Source organism: Cryptotermes secundus, unplaced genomic scaffold (genome assembly GCF_002891405.2).
Source record: "Cryptotermes secundus unplaced genomic scaffold, Csec_1.0 scaffold516, whole genome shotgun sequence".
In the NCBI taxonomy this organism is placed as follows: domain Eukaryota; kingdom Metazoa; phylum Arthropoda; class Insecta; order Blattodea; family Kalotermitidae; genus Cryptotermes; species Cryptotermes secundus.
The window spans coordinates 981,610-1,005,306 of record NW_019745084.1 but is presented as its reverse complement, the minus strand read 5'-3'; the positions used below and the strand labels follow the sequence as shown (position 1 = coordinate 1,005,306).

Below are 23,697 nucleotides of genomic sequence, written 5' to 3'. Positions count from 1 at the left end.
ATTCATTGTTATTGAACCCGCCTGTGAGATTGGAACAGACAGAGCCAAAGGACGAGTGCAAATAACTTCTTTCCCTCCTTGGAAGTTTACAAGCTCAGTAACAACGGTGCACCGCCTTTTTAATGTCAGATAGTTTACTGATCTCCCTAGTTGCTCCACTTCTGGGAATTACGAATATTTGCAAGATTTCCTGAGTTGCAAATCCTTTGTGCAGCCAATTGACTTTCCTTACTATTTCGAAAGGGACTTAACTGACTGTTGCCCTTCACGGTTGGTTCGCGGCGTTGCAACAGCTCAGCACAGACTGAAGCGACTGTTTCCGGACTTTCGACTGAAGCGACTGTTTCCGGACTTTCTGTCCACAACTCAAAATTTGATGTCGCATTTGTCTTGCGCCCCAAATGAAACCGGTAACTACTTATTACCCCAGAAAATACAATATTATGGCGCATTTGTTGACAGCAAGAACTGTGGAGCCAGAGAAACAGCAGTTGCTAGGTAATGGCCGCACGCATTGTCGCTATATGAGATGCGACGTGTGCAGCCGTTGCTATGGAACAACTGACTAAACACGTTTTCCGTGAAAAATAATTCACGCAACAAGAGAATTGTGTTTTCTCTGTGGTCCGTGGCAAGGGGTTTATAAAATGGACAAAAAGATCATTTGAGTCAGAGTCCCCACCCGTGTGCAGGCGGTGTCGAATACCTCCACCGTGACCCTGCGAGTCGTAGGAGGCGACGAAAAGGGAAGTCTCAAATTTGAAACAGTAAAATATGGTCGCGAGTCCCAAGGGACTCGGACCCGAGAAAGAATGCGCTGGCAAGGGCCAGCAGCATACACAAAAGACAGACCCGTCTTCTCGTCAGAGAGGGCACTCCACAGAAACAAGGCCGTAACTATCAAACGGTAATAATTATTATCTGGTCATGAGCCCCAGATGGGGCTCGACGCCAAGACATACTGACTGACTGACCTCGGTCGCAATGTGACTTTGTCTTTGACGTTTGGGTCAACCCCATGTGGAGGCGGGGTCGAATACCTCCACTGTGACTCTGCGAGTCGTAGGAGGCGACGAAAAGGGAAGTCTCAATTCTGAGACAGTAAAATATGTTCGCGAGACCCAAGGGACTCGGACCCGAGTAAGACTGCGCTGGCAAGGGCCAGCAGCATATACAAAAGACAGACCCATCCTCTCGTCAGAAGGCGCCCCACAGAAACAAGACCGTAACTGTCAAACGATAATAATTAATATCTGGTCATGAGCCCCAAATGGGTCTCGACACCAAGACTTACTGACTGACTGACCGTCAGTCGCAATGTGACTTCGACTTTGACGTTTGAGTCAGTTGAATTTCGAGACCCCATCCTGCCAAGATGTGAGCTTCGGAGCACAGGAGTAACCAAGTGCCCGGCACATTTCAGGTTAAACTGGACATCGCAGAGCGGACGAGGGTCCTCGAGATCGTCGGCTTCAGTGTCTCTCTGACGGCGCTACTCATCTCTCTCGCCATTTTCTGCCACTTTCGGTAAGCGTCCTACGGGGTGATCCAGAATATATTCACTACAAATACATCATTGTACTATGTAAAATTTAAGGATTTCTCGGAGGCGACTATGAAGAATTCCGTCTTCTGTTATGAGGCGCCGTGTAGATATTGTGTTAACCGACGTTTCGGAGGAACGTATCGCCTTCATCTTCAGGGTATAAAAATCCGTGAGCAAGGAACCAGCGTGAGCAGGTGGCTGCAGCCAATACAACATACAATATCTACACGGCGCCACATCGCAGAAGAAGGCATTCTTCAACATTGTACTAATTCTATCTTAGTGGAAACATATAATATTATTTACTATTATAGGACGATGGTGTATAACACACAGAGATATTGGGTTTTCGGACTTTATCCATCGTCCTGGTTTTTAAGATAACTAAGAAAAACACGACGTTTCGGAAACTGGATCTGTTTCCGTCCTCAGGTGAGGGAAAACACCTATTCTGTTGGGTCCCTGGACCAGTGATTGAGGCTAGCTCTTTCTAAGGGACCCAACAGAATAGGTGTTTTCTCTCACCTGAGGACGGAAACAGATCCAGTTTCCGAAACGTAGTGTTTTTCTTAGTTATCTTAAAAACCAGGACGATGGATAAAGTCCGAAAACCCAATATCTCTGTATATAATATTATCCCACATACAAATTACCACATGTACCTACAAAAACAGACAACGAAATCACGAAGATGTTAAAGCGTATTTGGAATCTGAATTTACTTTTAATAAGGCCACATTCACAGATATTTTCCTCCAGCGATACATGAGTCAGGTTCTCAGCTTCTGTGTTTCAATTATTTCAACAACTGACCTTTAACAGTAATTTTTAGTGGAGGCCCTATTGCTCCTGGTTTGCCATGTATTGATACACATTACTCTGAAGAAGTAACTATTGTAGAAAAGTAGTCTGTAGCCACCTGCTTACGCTCGTTCTTCGCTCGAGGATTTTTATACCCTGAAGATGGAGGCGATATGTTCTTCCGAAACATTTGTTTACACAATAACTACACGAAACCACCTCCCAGAAGACGGAATTCTTCAAAACTGACGTGCTTCTGCAATTTATATCTATACTGCATAGTATTAAATTTCACAAACATCCTTTGGGTTTTGAGCTGCTTGAGTGCATGCAAAGCCGTCCTAACAGTCTGTCTACAGCGGGTGTGAACCTGCCTGGAAATGATGTGGACACGTCAGGATACTTCTTTCAGGATGCGTTTTTCTATATCGAGCGCCAGCCTACATCTGACCACTCTGATCACACTGTGTGCAGCCACTAACACTGAGGCGTCTGTCCCTTCTTTCAGAGAGATAAACTCGTATTGCTTTGCAGGAGCCTGAAAAATAGCAGAACGCGAATTCATAAGAACCTGTTCATTGCGATGGTGATACAAGTGGTGATACGGCTCACACTCTACATCGATCAGGCAGTAATCAGAGGAGCGAGCAGCGATCATCATGCACCAGGAATCAGAACCTATCGTCTCCAGGGTATCGACAACACGGTAAGGGTGTGAGACCTCGCCATGAGGATATAGCGACGTGGTGCGTCATTCGTTCACGTCACTTTGAGAATCGTGTCAATTCTCCTTACTTTGAAATTTGTCCATCATTCAAAGCTGTAAAAACCACTATGTTTTCTGTTTCTGTCGTCAGGTTAACAATATTAGACAAAACACCTACTCTGTTCAGATCCTTGGTGGCCCACGGTCCACGGTTTGAGAGTAAAATTACAGAGAGTCCCAACAAATTAAGTATTCACTCGTTCACCAGAAGACAGAAATAGAATTATTTTCGAAAATTAACACTTTTACTAAATCATAAAAAATTATTCAGCATATGTCAATGATTCTATTTACAGGTAATTTTAAATAGATTTTAAAGAATATGTATTGTGTGTATGTAAGAAACTTCCAATACGTTTTAGACGGACGCGTTGCACGTGAGACGGTGAACCAGAGACATCTGCTGAATGTGCAACAGGATGCTACAATACAATATTAACATAAAACATGTGGTCAAGAACTAAAACACTTGTCTTAAGCGACTTTAACCTAATTTTTTGTCACAAGATGGTGTAGCTAACTAATAAACACTGCTATTTCTGCTACATACATGTGCACGGTCATATTCGTCTGCTCTCTCTCTCTCTCTTGAGGACTCCCAAACACAGTTGTTACAACAAACGTTGCCTCAGTCCAACAGTCAAATATTCACGTCAAGCATTCTTCCTCGAGAGAAACCGCGCCTCTCCGCGCTCTGACACTTCCCGTAGATCGCGAGACGGAAGTGCATTGATGCGGCGCTAACGTAGACGCCCTAACCCCTCCCACTTACTTGTATACTGTCTTACATCTGTGAAAAAAAAAACAACAGAAAGCAGAGAATGGGAGAGGATATTAACTAATTTCCAGTAGATCCTTTACAATTTGGCAATTATTTCCTCCGGAGCCGTGTAACTGCAAAGCTATATTCGTGTTACACCATACAGCAAGGTATAACAATCTACAATTTTAAGAATCAAGTCGGATTCTTATATCCTGACTCGTACACAGTGCTAGGGTCCTCAAGACTAGCGTTTCCAAATTCCCGACAGATATTAACCTTCGTGATTAGGGAAAGTTAAATCGGAATTCTCGGGAACTGACGAGATCATTGGTTATTCCTTATTTTTCGCAACATTTTATATATGTTTTTAAATAATAATGAGTGAAAGTAAGGTAAAGCTATCCCTGTAACAGGCCGTGGAGGTCCATAGGGTTGTGAGATGTTGAGGTTCCCACATTTTCTAGACAATCGGCTCACAGATGGCGGTGAATTTGTCGGCCTTACGCGCCGGTCACCCTTTACCACCAAGAACACTCCTGGCACTCATTTCTGTTAGGGACTGAGTCGTCCCCAGGGCCATATTGCGGCTGAAAGGATTAGGTAAATTGAAAAAAAAATCCAATGACCTCATCGGGATTCGATCCCGCGACCTTTCGGCTTGTAGCATAGTGCCTCAACCAACTACAGCACCGGATGCCCCGAGTGACCATAATAATAAATAATGAATCATTTCTTATAATAGGGTTATAATAGAAGTTTCCCAGGTTTCATGTAAAAGACGATATAATAATAAATGCATTTTATTATTATTATTATTATTATTATTATTATTGTATAGTATAATTGTTAGTATTATTATTTGCATGTACAATAAACAACAATAAACTGAATTATTATTATTATCCTCTCTGAAAATCTATACTTTTCATTTCTTAATTAAATATTTATGTTTCATTTCTCAGTTCTTAATAACACTTAGATTTATGTTCATGAAATTATTATTGCTATTATTATCATTTGTTTGTTTATTTACTTTTCTGCATTATTGTGTTTTCCCCAGTGCTTGCCTGTAATTTGTCTTTGACTTTATATTGTGTTTGTCCATAATGTAATTACTTGTATCTACACTGTGCTCTGTCTGTAATTGGCCCTTTCGGCTATTGACTCGGCACGTAAATAATAAAGGATTCAATTGAATTGAATTATTACGAACAAATATACTGTGACAATGATCAGAGAAGATCCGGGGAGACAGAGGAACATCCGTTGCTAGCGAACGGCTCTGAAACAACATTCGCTTCTAGGAAACGATCGCAAACATACAGGTTCCGGCGACGAAAGTCTGCGCGTAACAATGGAGGTATTGTTGTAAATGGTGTTTCCTACTGTGATCCGTGCCCGGGGGCACAACTGGAGCAAGAGTTTAGGCATCTAGGTCTCTGTGCTGATGAAACCTATATGCGGCATACCGCAAAGAGGGTTATGTTCTCAGAAAGCTGCCCTCTTTGCGGTATCCAGAAGAACCCGGCAACCCTCATCTTCTTGCTTGCAAAGTACTGGAGAAAACCAACCATAGCACAATAGCAAGATTTGTAAATGAGTCTCTGCGACTACTACGGCCATCTGAAACCTATATGCGGCATACCGCAAAGAGGGTTATGTTCTCAGAAAGCTGCCCTCTTTGCGGTATCCAGAAGAACCCGGCAACCCTCATCTTCTTGCTTGCAAAGTACTAGAGAAAACCAACCATAGCACAATAGCAAGATTTGTAAATGAGTCTCTGCGACTACTATGGCCATCTGAAATTGAGAATAATTGGTGTAAGGTGCTTGTATTACTCACAGATGGAGCTTTCTTTATGTTGAAAGCAGCAAAGGCCTTACAAATATTTTATCCAAATTTTATACACGTAACCTGTTTAGCTCACAGATTACACCGTATTGCAGAAAAATACGCGCAGTCTCCAGCTGTTAACGATTTAATTGCAAGTGGAAAAAATGTTTCTGAAAGCACCAGCTCGTGTCCAGTTCTACAAAGATTGCCTACCTCAGGTTCCTCTGCCACCTGAACCTGTCCTAACTAGGTGAGGGACATGGTTATCCGCAGTTTCATTTTATCAGGATAATTTCAATCAAGTAGAAGAAGTGGTTACAAAACTTGAACATGAGTATTCATGTGTCCGTGAAGCAAAAGTGGTGTTTGGAAGTGATACTGTTTATCAAGATGTGAATTTTATCCATGCACATTTTTCTACACTTTCAAAAGCCATTGAGAGCTTAGAATCTTGTGGTGCACTCCTTCATGACTCACTTGAATTCGTTCAGAAAGCAACTTGTTCACTAAATTCCGCACTAGGCGAAATTGGAGAATATTAAATGCAAGTTAGAAATGGTGTTGAATTCGAACCCAGGACTAAAAAAGATTCAGTCAGTTAGTCAGTACTNTTACTCACAGATGGAGCTTTCTTTATGTTGAAAGCAGCAAAGGCCTTACAAATATTTTATCCAAATTTTATACACGTAACCTGTTTAGCTCACAGATTACACCGTATTGCAGAAAAATACGCGCAGTCTCCAGCTGTTAACGATTTAATTGCAAGTGGAAAAAATGTTTCTGAAAGCACCAGCTCGTGTCCAGTTCTACAAAGATTGCCTACCTCAGGTTCCTCTGCCACCTGAACCTGTCCTAACTAGGTGAGGGACATGGTTATCCGCAGTTTCATTTTATCAGGATAATTTCAATCAAGTAGAAGAAGTGGTTACAAAACTTGAACATGAGTATTCATGTGTCCGTGAAGCAAAAGTGGTGTTTGGAAGTGATACTGTTTATCAAGATGTGAATTTTATCCATGCACATTTTTCTACACTTTCAAAAGCCATTGAGAGCTTAGAATCTTGTGGTGCACTCCTTCATGACTCACTTGAATTCGTTCAGAAAGCAACTTGTTCACTAAATTCCGCACTAGGCGAAATTGGAGAATATTAAATGCAAGTTAGAAATGGTGTTGAATTCGAACCCAGGACTAAAAAAGATTCAGTCAGTTAGTCAGTACTTGAGTGGAATTGGGGTATCTTCGCCAGATGAATGTTCCGAACCTTCGGCGCCAGTGTATAAATTGTGTCCAATCACGTCAGTTGATGTAGAAAGATCATTCTCAGCCTATAAACTCATTTTGACGGCCAATAGACGCAGTTCGTCTCCAGAAAACACTGAAAGACTTCCAGTTGCCTATTGTGATGCTACTTTCTGCAGTGAACGATACATGTAAATAGGCGAGTCTGAATAAAGTGATCTGCTTCTTAAGTGCATATTGTTTTATTTTTGGTGCATATTTTTTCGCTTTTAAGCGCATATTTTAAGTGTTTTTAGTGCATATTTTAAGTGCTTTTAGCGCAGACAGATCCGGGCCCTAGTAATGACTTATGCTTGCCCCACCTGGAAATTAGCGGCAGATACCCATCCCTTAAAACTGCAGCGCATGCAGAACAAAGTTCTGTGCGCCACTGGGAACTTTCCAAGGTGCACACCAGGCCGCGGTTTGCACGCGACTTTTCAACCTTCCATATGTATAGGATTATATGACACAATTGTGCAGGCAACAAGCAGAAGTGACACAAAATCATGAGAATAAACACGTTAGTGGTATAGGACAAGGTGAAGCTAGATATAGAAAATATAAGAGGCTGAAACTTGGCGGCGGTCAAGCTTACGACCCATCAAGTGACTCACCTGCCGTTTATGGCGTTAAAGGCAAGGGTATAAAAAGTACAAATATGCAGCATTTGCATGACTCACAGAGTCATGAGCCTCATGGAACGCAGAATCAAGAGAGACTGTGCTCGCGAGGGCCAGGAGAAATTTACCCAATCGACGGACCATTCCGCATTTCATGAAAATCAGATCAGTGTTCATCATTTAGATGCCACTGTTTTGACCGGAAAGCGTGAGCAGACAAGTGTCCCCAGTGTGTGATGAGCAGACAGTTGGCAATAGAGATTCTAGAAACCCGTGATCTGTATTGCAGCCTATCCTGTGCGAGGCGTCGTACGTCCTGCTAGAATACGCGCGCACCGCCATGTTCATGTGGATGTTCATCGAGGGGCTGTATCTGCACAACAGGATAACAGGTGAGACGGCTCAGAGCTTGCACAACAGGATAACAGGCGAGACAGCTCAGAGCTTGCACAACAGGATCACAGGTGAGAAAGCTCAGAGCTTGCACAACAGGATAACAGATGAGACAGCTCAGAGCGTGGCCAACAGGATAACAGGTGAGACATCGCACAGCTTGCACAACAGGATCACAGGTGAGACAGTATAGAGCTTGCTCAACAGGATCACGAGACAGCTCTGAGCTTGCGCAGCTCCGGCTGACCTTACACTACTTAATAAGAGGCTTTGCAGAATTCTTCGGACAGTCGACAAAATTTAGTACGTACTCAATTTACGTAACACATCTGTCAATTATGGTTAAATCTTTATGGAGAAGGCATAACTATGGAATTTCTTAAAGAGCCCCATAATATGGTTGCTTTGGACATAAATATGTATTCTATATTATATTTAAGCATCATGTTACATTCCATACTTCTATATGTATAATATAAATTCCGTCGTAAGTGCAACACTATTGTAGTTCTTGTCCCCCTTCTTTCACAGCTATATGTTTCGGCCGTAATCGGCCATCATCAGGTGTATTTCACTTCATGTAGCTGTCACACTGCACTCAATATTAACATTTAAACTTCAGGTTTCCAATTGTTCATTTTCTGTCGTCAATCAGCACCCGATATTCCAGAACTTCCCTCGTCGGTTTTGTCAATTATGTTAAAATCTTTATTAATATTCACACGTCGAATGGTTTAAAATTTTAAATTCTCAATTTAGCTTTAATATTTAAAATTTAAATTTAAAATCAGAACACCACCAAAAGAAAAAGTGGGCCATATTTACATATAGTACAAAAGAAGTACAAAAAATCACGAAACTTTTCAAAGACACACACATAAAAGTAGCATTTCTCACACGGAACACAAGTGAAAATATACTTATACAAAAACCACAATTAGATAAATATAATAAAAGTGGTATATACCAAATGAAATGTGTAAATTGCCCATTAAAATACAATGGACAGACGGGCAGAACATTTGACACCAGATATAAGGTGCATATACACGATATTAGAAATAATAATAGCAATTCTGGATACTCAAATCACATAGTAAACACGGGACATACATACGGAACAATGACAGACATAATGGAAGTTATAACAACGGGGAAGAAAGGTAGACATTTGAATACACTAGAAAAATACCATATATATTTAAAATAAGTAAGAAGGACCTGCACATGAATGACACATACATAGATGCACACAACCCAATATTTCAAACAATACATGAGATCTATACCGACTAACGGTACACCCCCCTTCCACACTCAACAACATAAAAACACAGCACACAACACACCAGACAGCAAAAGTATTAAAGAAAAGCAGTGGTACATACATACAGAGAACCTGAACAAAGTACGTACACATAACAGTATAAAATATATAGGAACAACGTATGAACATAGACAGTAACACGAATATTTTTATATTACAGCTAAAATGCGAGTTGTGCTGAAAGCAAGAGGTAGCCGCTGCAGCACATATAATCATAGAGCAGGCATCCCTGTGATTTTTTATTTTAAATCTAAATTTAAATTTTAAATATTAAACCACAATTGAGAATTTAAAATTTTAAACCATTCGACGAGTTAATATTAATAAAGATTTTAAACACAACTGACTAAACCGACAAGGGAAGTTCTGGAATATCGGGTGCCGATTATCGACAGAGCAATGAACAATTGGAAATCTGGAGTTTAAATGTTAATATTGAGTGCAGTGCGAGAGCTACGAGAAGTGAAATACACCTGATGATGGCCGATTGCGGCCGAAACATGTAGTGTTAAAGAAGGGGGACAAGAACTACAATAAAGTGTTACATTTACGACGGAGTTTATATTACACCTATATAAATATGTATATATGGAACGTTGATCTGATAACACAAATAAGTTTTTGTCTGTGCTAATCATTACAAAACTACACTTCAAAGTAACAGGCTCTATTCGACGACGAGACAAAATTCTGTTCCTGACAACCACCAAAAAACGGTACTTTGCCTCGTTTGTCATATCTGTTTGTAACTCCTTATTTGTATACCAGATCTAGAAATAATTAAAACAAATTGATATTAATGGACTGCAGTATTATTTTATATCTATTATTTATAGTTTCTGCATACAATTAAAATATGCAAATATAATGTCTCAAATTAAAAGAGTGGTTGAACGTAACTACACAGCATCTGTGTAATCCAGGGTATCAGCGCCATTGAAGATTCATATTGCGTTTTTCTTTACATGGCAATACTGCACCGTTGGTATTCACCTACCAAACTGCGCGGTGTCATATACTAAAAGAATCTGTCCGTTAAGTAACTATTCCGTTTTGGCGATGTGTACAACCATCAATGTACTTTATTTCACCCAAATGGATGTACATTCCACAGCTGTAAAAATATTTTAGTGGCTTAATGAGGCACACGCTGATTCACTTCCTCATGTACAAATTTCTTACACAAGAAGTTGTTTTAAAGAGTTTTATAAACTTCGAATCGCTCTTTAACTAAAGTACTACTACGTATCAATTAACTCGCTGCGAATAAAAATTAATTTCTTCCGCTTTTAGTTTATATCCATTATTAAATATTGCCGATTTAAGTTGAATAATTTCTGAAATGAAGCTTAAGATCTAACTTCTATATCATATGTTCATTTATTATAATCGTAAAAAGAGTAACTGAGAAATGTTCTAGAAAATCCGTTCGGACAGAATGTAGCTGCTGATTGTTGTGTGTTGCAGTGACGGTGTTCCAGGAAAACTCGCACTATTCCGTCTACACGCTGATTGGCTGGGGAGCACCTGTTGTCATGACTACTGCTTGGGGAGTCACCACGGCGATGAAGTATAGCGCATCCAAGTATGTACTGGTAGTCTGTTCAGCGAGAACCGTGGCTTCGCCTCCGCAACGGTCTGGCCAGTTATTATTATGTAACTTTCTTGAGGGCAGACAATATATTGTCTCTTGTATGGGTGACTATAGACGGGGCTTGGATTGGTAATTCCATTTATTGACCACGCACAAACACAACTCGTGACTACACTTTACAGAACACTATTACACACAGACTAGTGCCCTCAGTCTCCACTAGTCGTTGCCTGGTAACGGCTTTCAACGGGGGACGTCCCATTATTCTGGTTTCTCGAACTATCCCAGTGCCTCAGCTACCAGCTTCTAACAGCAACAGCTCACATCTGAACTCCAGCAGTCCTCTAACTCTAGGGCTGACGGCCATCTCACACCAAACTCCTACCCTTCCCTTCACAGCCCGAATTCCGCGATTGCGCACTCTGCGAAAGGTCCTGACCTTCCATCTTGTATCCGGTAGACGCATAACATACAGGCCTCAGTTCTTTAGTCCGCTAGAAGTTCACGGACGTTTCGGGGGAATGTACTGCCTCCATCTGTATCGAAGAGTAAGCCAATCAATTAAACAGAAGAAACGATAACAGCAAGTTCTGTATTTCTTTATTTAGCCCAGTATCTTCATTGCATGTAAATCTGTGTTCAACGAACGGCTGAAGCGAATTTTTGTCACCTGTTACGCAGATCTATACACGAACATAACAATTAGACTCAACTCAACTCTATATTTTAAGGTCGCTTGAAGCCTGAATATTAATAAAGTTCTGCTATAATTTTCCTACAGTTTTGTATGGGAATGAAACTTGGCTTCTGATATTAAGGGAAGAATGTACGAGTAGACTGAAGGTATTTGAGAATAGGATGCTGAGGAGAGTAATTTTACCAAAAAGGGACGAAATAGCAGGAAGTTGGCGAAAACTGTTTAATGGGGAGCTTCATGAAGAGTACTCTTTGCCAAGTATAGTTAGAATGATCAAGTCAAGGAGGATGACGTGGATAGGGCACGTAGCACACATGGATAGAAGGAAACATAGGGCACGTGGGAAAGCCAGAAGGAAAAAGCATCAGTAGGAGAAGCTCTGGATGGCTGTGAGTGCACAACGTAAAAATGCTTCTGAGAGAAAGAGGATGGTGTGATATGGACCGGATTAATCTGGCTCAGGATAGTGACCAGTGGACAGATTTTGTGAACAAGGTAATGAAACTTCGGGTTCCGTAAAATTTTTGGAAATTTTCGAATAGCTGAGCGACTGGCGGCTTCTCAAGAAGGCCTAAAAATGTTATTTTGGTGAGACGGAATGCCTTTTGGTACTTCAGGATGTAAAAATAAATTGTACTCTTCCAAGCATTTCCCTGCTAATTCTTCGTGCACAGTAATAACCTTCTTATGAATGTTGTGACGTGCAGCCACTTTCCTGTAATATTTCTGTCAACAATTCGTAGAGGCGCGCGGTAGGGTAGTTGGCCGATGCACTATGCTACAAGCCGGAAGGTTGCGGGTTCGATCTCTATGTCACTTGATGTTTCAATTGACCTAATCCTTCCAGCCACACTACGGCCCTGGGGTCAACTTACGTCTCTGACAGAAATGAGTACCAGGAATCTTCCTGGGGGTAAAGGACGGCCGGCTCGTGAGGCTGACATCGTCACCGCCATCTGTGAGCCGATTGTCTATAAAATGTGGGGAGCTTCGATGTCTCAGAAACCTACAGGCCTCCACGGCCTGTTACAGGGATAGCTTTATCTTTTGTTTTTTGCAATAATTCACAAAATAATGTCTGTACTGCAGCCTTATTTCGGACTACCAACTACATGCCACGACTTCTTGAATCTAATATAGTTAGAACTACAGTTAAAATAAAGAAACTCTTCGCCTTGTAAATTTCTCAGCCTCTCAAACGGGACTAAAGTAGCCCTCACATATTCAAGAATTCTTCTAGAGGTTTTGCTTCCATACAAATGAAATTTGTCTCCTAAAGTCTTTCTTGTATGGGCACCTGCCGCATCTGTTCCCTTCCATTTGTGCAGGTGCTGGTGGGGATACAGCCTGACTCGCTACTTCTGGATCTTGGAGGGTCCGCGACTTGGTGTCGTTGTGGTGAGTACTGGTGCAATCCTTATGCAGATCTTACTAAATAAAGCACTGGCAAGTTGGCCACTGTAACGGTCATCAACTTGAACCTGTTCATCTAATAAACAGAGATATTAAAATTAATCTTTTCTACAAAACAGGGCAGTTATACCACGCATAAGCAAATTTATGAAAGGAACCCCCTGTGTAAATATGTTTGACTTTCCCACTGAACAACGTTGGAAGCAGAGCCCAGCAACTTTCATGTGAAGTCAGACTGAAGATGAAGTACAACTTGACAAAGCTCTGTGAGACTGGCACAGTACTGTCTGACAATCTGTGATTCATACAGGTTGTTTCAGGGAGTGAGTGAGTCAAGGTGTCTAAGAAGATTTTGTCTTTGCGAGTGTGAACTTGAGAGACAGTGAGAGACTGTAACATTGAGCGTGTGTGAATTTAGTGGGTTTTGACACAGTGAGAAAGTGAGTGGTTGAAATTGTATGCAGGAGTCTGAAAGAATGAAACAGTGAACACTGCAGAGTGCGTGTGTGTGTAAACAAGTGGCTGGCTGGATGTGTGCGTGCGAACAAGTGGCTGGCTGGATTTGAGCATTTGAACAAGTGGCTAGCTAGGTATGTGTGTGTGTGAACAAGTGGCTGGCTGGATGTGTGCGTGTGAACAAGTGGCTGGGTGTGTGTGTGTGTGTGTGTGTGTGTGTGTGTGTGGGTGTGTGCGCGTGTGCGTGTGAGCAAGTGGCTGCTTGGGAGTGTGTATGTGAGCAAGTGGCTGGTTGGATGCGTGTATGGGAACAAGCGGCTAGCTGGCTATGTGAGTATGTGAACAAGTGGCTGCCTGGATGTGTGTGTGTGTGTGAATTTGAACAAGTGGCTAGCTGGGTATGTGAACAAGCGGCTGGGTGTGTGTGTGTGCGCGTGTGAACAAGTGGCTAGCTGGGTATGTAGGTGCGTGAACAAGTGGCTGACTGAGAGTGTGAGTGAGGGATGTGTCACCTAATGACTTCTGTCCTCTGTCTACAGCTGAACTTCCTTTTCTTGCTGAATATAATCCGCGTGCTGGTCGTTAAGCTGCGCCAGAGTCACACCAGCGAGTTAGAGCAAGTAAGGTAAGTGCGCACAGGGGCTGCTTTGCTGAAATGGTGCCTCATTTGGTTCGAAGGAATGATTCATTGGGGAAAAAGTAATAAATACTAAACAACTTGGAGTTTTGTCAATCATGACATTACTCTTACTGTAACAACAATTCTTTCTTGGTGTGATTGCCGCCAGCCTGGTAGTTGTAGGAAATTCGCCAGCCGGTAAGGACGTAAGCAGAGGACATTGTTAGGATCCGTTATCAGAAAGTGACTCGTGAAGACACAGAAGGATTTATGTGTGTTGCAGTTACAGTGATATTTAGTGTGTAACCCAGTGATACTCTTACTGGTGGCTACGAGTTGTGTGTAAGTGTTAGATGGATCCAATCACCAATCCAAACCCCTTCTGCAGTCACTTTAATACGTCACAACATGAATAGGCCTTAGATAGCAGTGTTCACAGGGCTGCGACCTGAAAGTACCAGTTCGCATATTTCTGTAAGATGCCGTGGGGGCCCATAGCGTTGTGAGACGCCAAGGCTCCCACATTTTCTAGACAATCTGCTCACAGATGGCGATGAGGTTGTCAGCCTTACTCGCCTGCCGACCTTTACCCCCAAGAATTTTCTTTGTACTCATTTCTTTTAAAAGCTGAGTCGAGCCCAGGGCCATAGTGCGGCTGGAAGAATTAAAATATTTTCTGCTGATACGCACTAAACTTAATTTACAGGTCCGTTAAGATTTTTACACAAGTGAATATTTTGTTACTTCTCAGAAAAGCCGTGAGGGCGGCGCTGGTGCTGCTACCGCTGTTGGGAATCACGAACCTGGTCAACATGACGCAAGCTCCTCTTGACCGGGCCGTATGGGAATTCGCCCTCTGGTCCTACTCGACACATTTCCTAACTTCATTTCAAGGATTCTTCATTGCGTTGCTGTATTGTTTCCTCAACGGAGAGGTAAGACACTGTGACAAAATGACTGACCGGCTGAGTAGTTAGTTAGTTAGTTAGAGAGGGTGGGTTTCCCCATGCACCGCGACCAGTTTGATCTATTGTGCTTCCCTCTACGATATTCTACCAGTCTCTATATCCTACCGGTACTGGTGCTTACCATCAGTCCCGCCCAGCCAGCGAGACCGGCTCTACTAGCTGAGAGGTATCTATAATGCTTCCCCCATCTACCAGAGGTATTAGAGACTGCTGTTGGGCGGGAAACGTCCGTAATTTTGGCTCAGTGACCTCCTTTGGAGACATGAGGTTCTTTTACGTGCCGTAAAGCTACGACACGGGACCCACGGCTTAAAGTCCCTCCCGGAGGACTTGGTTCCCTGAATTTTCCCGCCCTTAAAAATTCCACGACCTCCGCCGGGTATTTGAACCCGCGTACTACGAGTCATGAGGTGGGAACGTTACCTCTAGACTACGGAGGCCGCTTGACCGGCTGAGTAAGTGACCAACACACTGGGATGTGCGACTTAGTGGAAGGCACACAAGCTGACTATTCTCATGCCATCAGACCGACAGAAATATTGGTATACTGACTAACCGTGCGATATGTGGAATGGTATATCAGACTGATCGGCGAACAGTGACAAAATTACAGACTTGCCAGACAAATGATTAAGTGTGGTCTCAAACTCGATGGACAGACTCTCAGACAAGCTGACATGACTAATTTGATGGTAAGTTGATTGGCTACGTCGACTAGTGGGCAACTGCCTGGCTACGTGGCGATATAGTGAACACAAGCTAAGCTGGCTAACAAATACGTTGAGCTCATTAGCGTCGCCATAAATTTGTTCTTGCTTTGAATTGACCATCACAGTGCGCGCGTAGTCTATGGCACAAACTGTCTTCGCTCGCTCCAACGCCGGGATCGTGGCTTCGAATTCCACTCAAAGCATGAATGCCTGTGTCCGGTTTTTCTGTGTGGAGGTAGCAACCTTGCGACTGGCTGATCCCATCCGAGGAACCCTGCCGACTGTTTACAGGAATAAGAAATTGGAAAAGCGCCCAAGGTCCAACAAAACGACTGCAGAGTAACAGATAGATAGATATGCCTTGAATTAAGGTGCATTAATTTTAAATGTAGGAGTGACGAGCACTATGCATATGCTGAAATAAATTCGAAGTCATCAAGAGGTGTGTGTGTGTGGTTCTGTGGGTGTGTGTGGAGGTGTGACATCGGCACCAGATGAAGGTGAGTCGTCAGCTCGTAGATTAGATGGACTCTCCTCCGAGTCAGTGTTCGTAACGAAGTTCTTCCTGTTGCGCTGCGCAGGAAATTGCGGAGCGACTGAGACCTCCCAAACTTCTGTACTGTTGCAGGTGCGGACGGCTGTCGCCAAGAGCATAACCGTATATCTGTCACTAAGACAATTCCGGCTCACGCCACGACGCAATTCCGCCTTCTCTGGTGTGTACATCAGTCCAGACAACCAAGGGATACAGAGCACTGGGTGTGGACGTTTCCTGGGACAGTGCCGTCACGGCAGTCAGCACTCCCTACCAGACACGCAAGCCCCAGAGTAAGTCGCTCTGACCCAGTGAGTTATGCCCAAGGCGTAATGCGGACACAACTTAACAACTTAACACAACGACATAATCTTGATTACTGTCTCATGCTTCTCTCACAGCGTCCAGGAAATCGGGAGAGCAAATTAAAATTAAGGATATACTGCATATGTCGTAATTTCCCTCAGGACACCAGGATAAAGGCCGAACAGGAAATCTCAGCGACACAGAAGTACAATTACTTCTGTACAATAATCTTCGTAGATCCAGCCCTGTAGCCTACGTCAGAGGTATGAATGAATGAATATGTAAGGGGTGGGCCTTCTCGGCCCTTGCACCGCGACCTACAGTGACCTATTATGCTTCCCTTTTGCTTATCCCCTCAGCAATTCTGCGCTTTGAATGAAGCGTAGGATTTTGTACGTGGGGACGTCGAAATAGTCACTTGGTTCCATAAAGTATTGACCCAAGTGACGTAATCTTAAATAAGCTAAGGCCTCACATTCACACAGGATATGTGTGGCTGTTTCATTTTCTTCTTGACACCTCTCACAAGTGGGGCTATCACTTAGTCGCAGTTTGAAGAGATGTCCTTTAAGGTGACAGTGTCCTGTAGGTAGCCCTACCACCCATCGTAGCTGGTTCTTGTTTAACATCAACAGTTCCTTCACTCTTTTAGCAGAGGGTCCTCGTATGAGTCCCTTTGCTTGCCTGAATCCAGTCAAGGATCCCCAGTATTTCTTGTGCTTCATATTTGTCCAGTCCCTGATTGCCTTTCTGACAACGCCTGTAGAGATGCCACAGGCTGGTTCAGGTCCTATGAACGGATGTTCAGCTCCAATCTTAGCCAATTGGTCTGCTGTTTCGTTTCCAGCAATCTTCATGCCTTGACAACGATATCAGTTGTACCCTGTTGTGTTTGGCCAGTTCCATGAGGGTTTGGTGGCAATCCCAGACCAATTTTGAGTTGATCTGGTGTTTGTCAAGCGCTTTAAGTGCAGCTTGGCTGTCAGATAGAATGTAGATGTTCCTATTTCTGTAGTTCCTATCTAGATTCTCCATAATACATGCCTTAATGGCATATACTTCTGCCTGGAACACTGTCGTGTACTGCCCAAGGCTGAAACTAAGTTTCTGCCTCGTGCCATAGTAGACCACACCAGCTCCAGTGCCCTTATTTATCTTGGAACCATCTGTATACCAGATCAGTCCCACTTTTCTATCGGGCCGAAATCCGTCTTCCCATTCACTCCTGTCAGGAAATCTGACTATGAAAGGTTTTTCATATACATGTCTCAGTATCATTTTGTCAGACCCCGTTTGTAATATGGGTTCTTTTTTCATGTCCTGAGTTATGTATGCATGTCCGAAACTATCGGATCTGGGTTTCCATTGTTCACTGCACTGGAGACGGTAGATTCCTGCCCTGGCCTCTGCCTCGAACTGTAGATGCAGTGGGGGGAGTCCAAGGAGTGTCTCCAGTGCAGCTGTTGGAGATGTTCGAATTGCTCCTGTGATACCCAAGCAAGCCAACCTTTGCAATTTGCTAAGTTCTGCCTTGCTTGTTTTGAGTTTAACTCTGGGCCGGCCACCATACTGTGGCGCCGTATGTAATTAAGTGATTTACAACCGCAGTGTATATCCCCTGCACAACGTGTCCCCAAGTTTTACCAAACATGCTTCTGCATGTCCAAAAAGCCTTATAGACTTTATTGATGACGTTGTCCAGCTGCTTTTCCCATGTCAGTCCCTTGTCTAATACTAGACCAAGGTACTTGACATCGCTGGAGAGCTGGATCATTTTATTGAAGACGGTCGGTTCCTTAAGGCCCTTTATATTTCTCTTCCTGGTAAACGGTATAATTACCGTCTTATTAGGATTGATGGAAAGACTTGTTCTTTCACACCATAGTTTGACCATGTACAGAGCTGTCTGAAGACGCTCTGATACTGTTGGAAGGAATTTTCCGTTTATGAGGATTGCTACATCATCAGCATATCCTACTGTATAATACCCTTTATCATTAAGGCCCCACAGCAGATCGCCGATGACCAGGCCCCACAGCAGAGGCGAAAGTACGCCCCCCTGCGGACATCCCCTAGACGCGGACGCCCCCAGGGTTTCTCCTGATAATGTAGTGGCTAAGGTTCTGCTTTCCAGCACAGCACTGATCCACCTGCATATTGCAGGCTCTATGCAATGCTTTCCAGCGGCCTGTTTGATTACATCAAATGAGGGCCTATCGAAAGGTCCCTCTGTAATAAGGAATGTTCCTAAGGCAATATCCTTGCGTTCAATCGCACTTTCTATGAATGTTACCACAATTGTGTAGTGCACTTTCGGTAGATTTACCTGTTTGGTAGGCATGTTGGTTTCGGTGTAGAGCAGGGGTCGCCAAACTTTTCGAACCGCGGGCCACATTAGATAATTCAGCACTTTCAACGGGCCGGATAAAATGAGAAATTAATAACTCTAGGTATATGAGTTTTATTGAAACCGCAGAATTTCATAAACTAAATAAAAAGTACGTGAGAATAAATTATCGTATATTAATGACAACAGACAGTAGCAGCAAATGCTCATATTTTCAATAACAAATTATAATAAAACAATTAATGTGAATGATGGATCTCTTTTTGCATTCTTAAAATCTGATTAAATTGAGGTTCAAATTTTGAAATGCTAATCACAAGTAGCGACTTTAAATGTTCATAGGATAAATTTGCTCTGTATTTCGACTTGATGTACTTCATCTGGGGAAAAGTTTGTTCACACAGATATGTCGTCCCAAAAATGGAGATAAATTTACAAGCAAATTTCTTTAAATTTGGAAATTACTCAGAGTTCAGAAATTTATAAAATTCGATCAAATTTCCTTCCTTGTATTTGTCTTTAATATGATAATTTTCCTGAAGTTCAATAATTTCCATTTGATTTTGACATCTGCAGCATCACAGTCAAACGGATTTTGAAACAATCTAATTTCCTGAGCACTGTAATCCAAATCATCAAATCACTTCCGAAATTCTTTCGAATCTAAAATGACTAAATTTGCAAACGAGGAAGGAAATTCTGCTTCACCCTTTTTATGCAACTGTGCACAGCATATGAATAAAGTTAGAATTTTTCACTTGGCTTTCCAGAAGTATCAACTTTGCTCTGAATGCCTTGATAAGTGCAAATAAATCACAGACTACGTTATTTTCACTCTGCAACTTTACATTCAAATGGTTCATATGGTTCACCAGATCAGCAAAAAATGCTAATTTCCAAAGCCACTCTGTATCTGATAAAAGTGTTTCGTGATGGTTTTTCTCGGTGAGAAATATATCAATTTCATTCCTGAGCTGAAAGAAGCGCGAAAGAACATTTTCACAGCTAAGCCATCGAACTGCAGTATATGTCAGGTCAATAAGCTCGGAATCACATTTACCAGTACTCATTGGAAAATTAGTTCAATTGTGCATTTCTGCACAATTCTTTCGTGGGCCGGATAAAATCACATCGCGGGCCGGATGTGTCCCGCGGGCCGTAGTTTGGAGGCCATTGTTGTAGAGGATGTCCTCAGTACCCCGCCGCTGATATGCCTATTTACTGTTTTCTCCATCATTTTCAAAAGGAAAGACGACAGGCTGATAGGACAGTAAGCCTTAGCCTCGGTGTAAACAAGTTTCCCGGGCTTTGGGATAAATATCACCTTAACTTGCCATCAGGCCATGGGGATAAACCCGTATGCCATGCAGGCTCTATATATGCGGCATACGTGTGGAACTAAGAGTTCTGCCCCTTGCTGCAAAAGTGCCGGTACAATTCCATCTGTACCCGCTGATTTAAATGGTGTAAAAGTGTTCAGTGCCCATCGTATTTTTGATTGGTTAATTATGACTTTGGCCTGATTCCAGTCTGCCCTGTTCATCTTGCTTTGGCAAGTGGCCAGGTTTTACTGATCCTGTCCGTCAAAATTATCAATCAATTTAAATTAATAATCAATTAAATTCTAATCAGGAAAGTGAACCCTGAATAATTCGTTCAGTGTCTCCTTTCCTGTTTGAAATATACTGCCCGTTAGGCAGTTTAATCGTGCTGACCTTATCGGTCGCCTGTTTTGCCATGATCCTCATGAGTCTGGCAACGCCTGGTACATCATTGATCTCCTGGCAGTGCCTCCTCCATGAGGATCGCTTGGCTTTCCTTATTTCTCTGATGTAGCAGGTAAGGGCTTCCTTGTAGGTGTCCCACTGCCCTGTTCTTTTAGCTGTATTAAACAGCCTTCTCGTTTTGGTTCTAAGCACACTCAGCTGTTTACTCCACCAAGGCGCTCTCCTTGGTTCGCGAGCGGTCCTAGCCGGACAATTCCCATAAAAGTATGAGATAATAGCCCGTTACTACTGGTCAACGGACCGATCAACATCCTTTATTGTGCGTATATTTCGCAAGATGGTCTCCAGATTTACCTTTAAGTCGTCTTTGTAAGACTCCCAATTGGTTCTCTTAAGATTCCTATAAGTAGCTTGATCCGACAAGGACGGCTCATCAGATACATGCCAATTACTTATCACATTTCCTATTTTATTGGTCCCTAGTGCAGTGGTTCTCAAACATTTTACCTCCGAGACCCCCTAACACGAGAAAATACTCTGTCCCCCAGCCTGCTCTTTTTTTTTATATCAAAATAGAAGTCATGGTATGTTTGACATTTTATTCAGTTTATTTTGTGTTTTTCTACATACTATTTAGCAGTTTTTGCTCAAAATTAAAGTAACACAATATTAGGCCTACAATAAATATTAGTTTTAACACTTGCAATGAACCAAAATATGTATTTAAATGAAACGATATTTAACTAACAAGTATTTAATTTTTTTTCTGCAAAGAAAATCAGACATTTAAATGTCAAAGTTCAGTGTGATGGTTGGGCCTGCTTTTGAGAACAAAGTTTATCAAAACGTGATGTAATATCAGAAATGGCCACTCTGACTTCTTTAGCAGTGTTTAGCCTTGAACGATACTTTGACATTATAGCTGCCAAAGCAGAAAAGCCTGTCTCGCGTAAGTAAGTTGTTGCGAAAGGAATTAGGATCTTCAATGCTTTTTGGCTCAAAGTTGGGAATTCCTTGCCAGTATGTATCCAGAACTCCAACAAAGACAATTCTTTAAATTTACTTTTTAATGAAGTATCATTAGTGAGATCGATGAGTTGTTCTTGCCCATTGACATTCAGAGATGATGGCCCAGGAGCATTTTTGAGTGGATTTTTAATCCAATTAAATTCATCAAAATCATTGCAAAAGTATTTCTCGAAATTAACTTCCAACATTATGAGATGATCAAGTAGGCAGCTTTTTATGTTCATTGGAAGCATTGTCTTGTACCATTGACACCAGAGTAGGGAAAATTTCTAGCGTGTCACTTTCCATACTGTTTCTCCAGAGCTCTAATTTTCTCATGAATGCCTTCACTTTGTCATTCCAAGAAAGTACAGTTGCCTCATTCCCTTGAAGTGAAGTGCTGAGGATATTTAGTTTCTCAAATATATCTGTGAGGTAAGCCATTTTCAATAAAAAAACCCTTGTTGATGGAACTGTCTGCCAGTGAGTGATTTTCCCCATTTAAAAGACAGAACACCTCATGCCTCAGCTTAAACATTCTCTTTAATGCCTTGCCTCCTGAAAGCCATCGAGCATCACTAAAAACAACAGCAGTGTGCTCGGCACCCACAGCATTTTAAAAAGTCTAGACTTCAGAGGATTTGTCTTGATAACACTGACGGTTATTACAATCGTCTGCAGCGCTTCATGAAGGGGTGGGCTGAGTTCTTTAGCTGCCAGAGCCTCCAGATGTATCATACAGTTAGTCCATACTGCTTTGTTAGCAACTGCTTTAACTTTTGCTTGTAATCCAGCACGGACTCCAGACATTGAACGAGCTCCATCTGTATATATGCCAGCGCACTTATCCCATGATATCGCATTTTCATTAAAGAAAGCATTAATCATGTCGAAAAGGCTTTGAGCTGTTGCTGTTTTCAAGATAGCCTCACAGCAAAACAATTCCTCTAGCATATTACACTCATCAACAAAACGAACGTACGCAATCAAATGTGCATCTTTATGAATATCAGTCGCTTCGTCCACTTGAAGTGCAAAGCACTTGTTACGCAACTTCTCAATTAAATGCTGATGTAAATCGCCAGAAATGTCTGAAATTCTTCTACAAACTGTGTCAGTAGAGAAGGGGATATTTTCCAATTGCTGAGCAGAAGAGTCACCGAACATTGTTGATACTATGTCAATCGCTGCTGGTGAAATCAATGTTTTTGCAATTGTGTGTGGTTTCTTGCATTTAGCAATTCTATGAGAAACCTGGTAAGAGGCTACAAGGGCCTTAGAAGTCACATTTATTATTTTAGCAAATTTCTGTTGGGTGGACTTTAAACCACTAAGCTTTCTAACAACAAATCTTTTGGTTTATTTGTAAACTTCGGATGTTTGGTTTCAAGATGTCTCTTTAATTTATTAGGTTTCATACTATCTGCAGCTAAAATACTTAGACAGATTACACATTGTGGACGTTCTTCATCATTGATCACAGTTTTCGTAAAGCCTAGTGATAAATAGTTCTCATCCTACCTTCTCGTTTTTACACTCCGAGTAGCTTCTTTCCCACCGCTAGTTGAAGGAGCACTGGTGTCTTCATTTCTATCACTAATCAGGAAACGCTTCGTGATCAATTGTTCATAATCAAGTCAACTTCAAGGGGTAAACAAATCAGCATAACTGCACTGAAACGTTGAATGCATAAGAACACAACATCAAACAGGCATACCTGTCGATCACCATTGAGTCTGGCAACAAACTGCCTGCTCCCTGCCGAACAGTCGCCAGTGAGATAACATAAGGCGCTGCTTTCAGCTGCGCTTGTACAGTGCTGCCTGGAAGAGGATGCGGCTGCTGCCGAACTATCAACGCTGTCTCTGGCATACGCGTTTTATAATTGCTGGTAAAGAGAATAATTATTAGTTATTTTGAAATTCATGATAATTAAAGCCTGTACTCATCAAAAGTTTTTCTATATGTATTTTTATTTTTTGTTAC

The 23,697-nt window shown here is 42.1% G+C and overlaps 1 protein-coding gene across 1 annotated transcript in view; it reads left to right on the top strand.

Annotated features, from left to right (window-relative positions):
- Positions 1-23,697, top strand: part of LOC111874897 (PDF receptor) — a 67,968-nt gene that overhangs the window by 36,986 nt on the left and 7,285 nt on the right. Inside the window, exons 5-12 of the mRNA XM_023870757.2 lie at positions 1,424-1,527; positions 2,882-3,053; positions 7,901-8,003; positions 10,799-10,916; positions 12,951-13,020; positions 14,031-14,116; positions 14,862-15,045; positions 16,417-16,616. Of these exons, the coding sequence (XP_023726525.1) occupies positions 1,424-1,527; positions 2,882-3,053; positions 7,901-8,003; positions 10,799-10,916; positions 12,951-13,020; positions 14,031-14,116; positions 14,862-15,045; positions 16,417-16,616 (1,037 nt within the window). The remainder of the gene's footprint in view (positions 1-1,423; positions 1,528-2,881; positions 3,054-7,900; positions 8,004-10,798; positions 10,917-12,950; positions 13,021-14,030; positions 14,117-14,861; positions 15,046-16,416; positions 16,617-23,697) is intronic.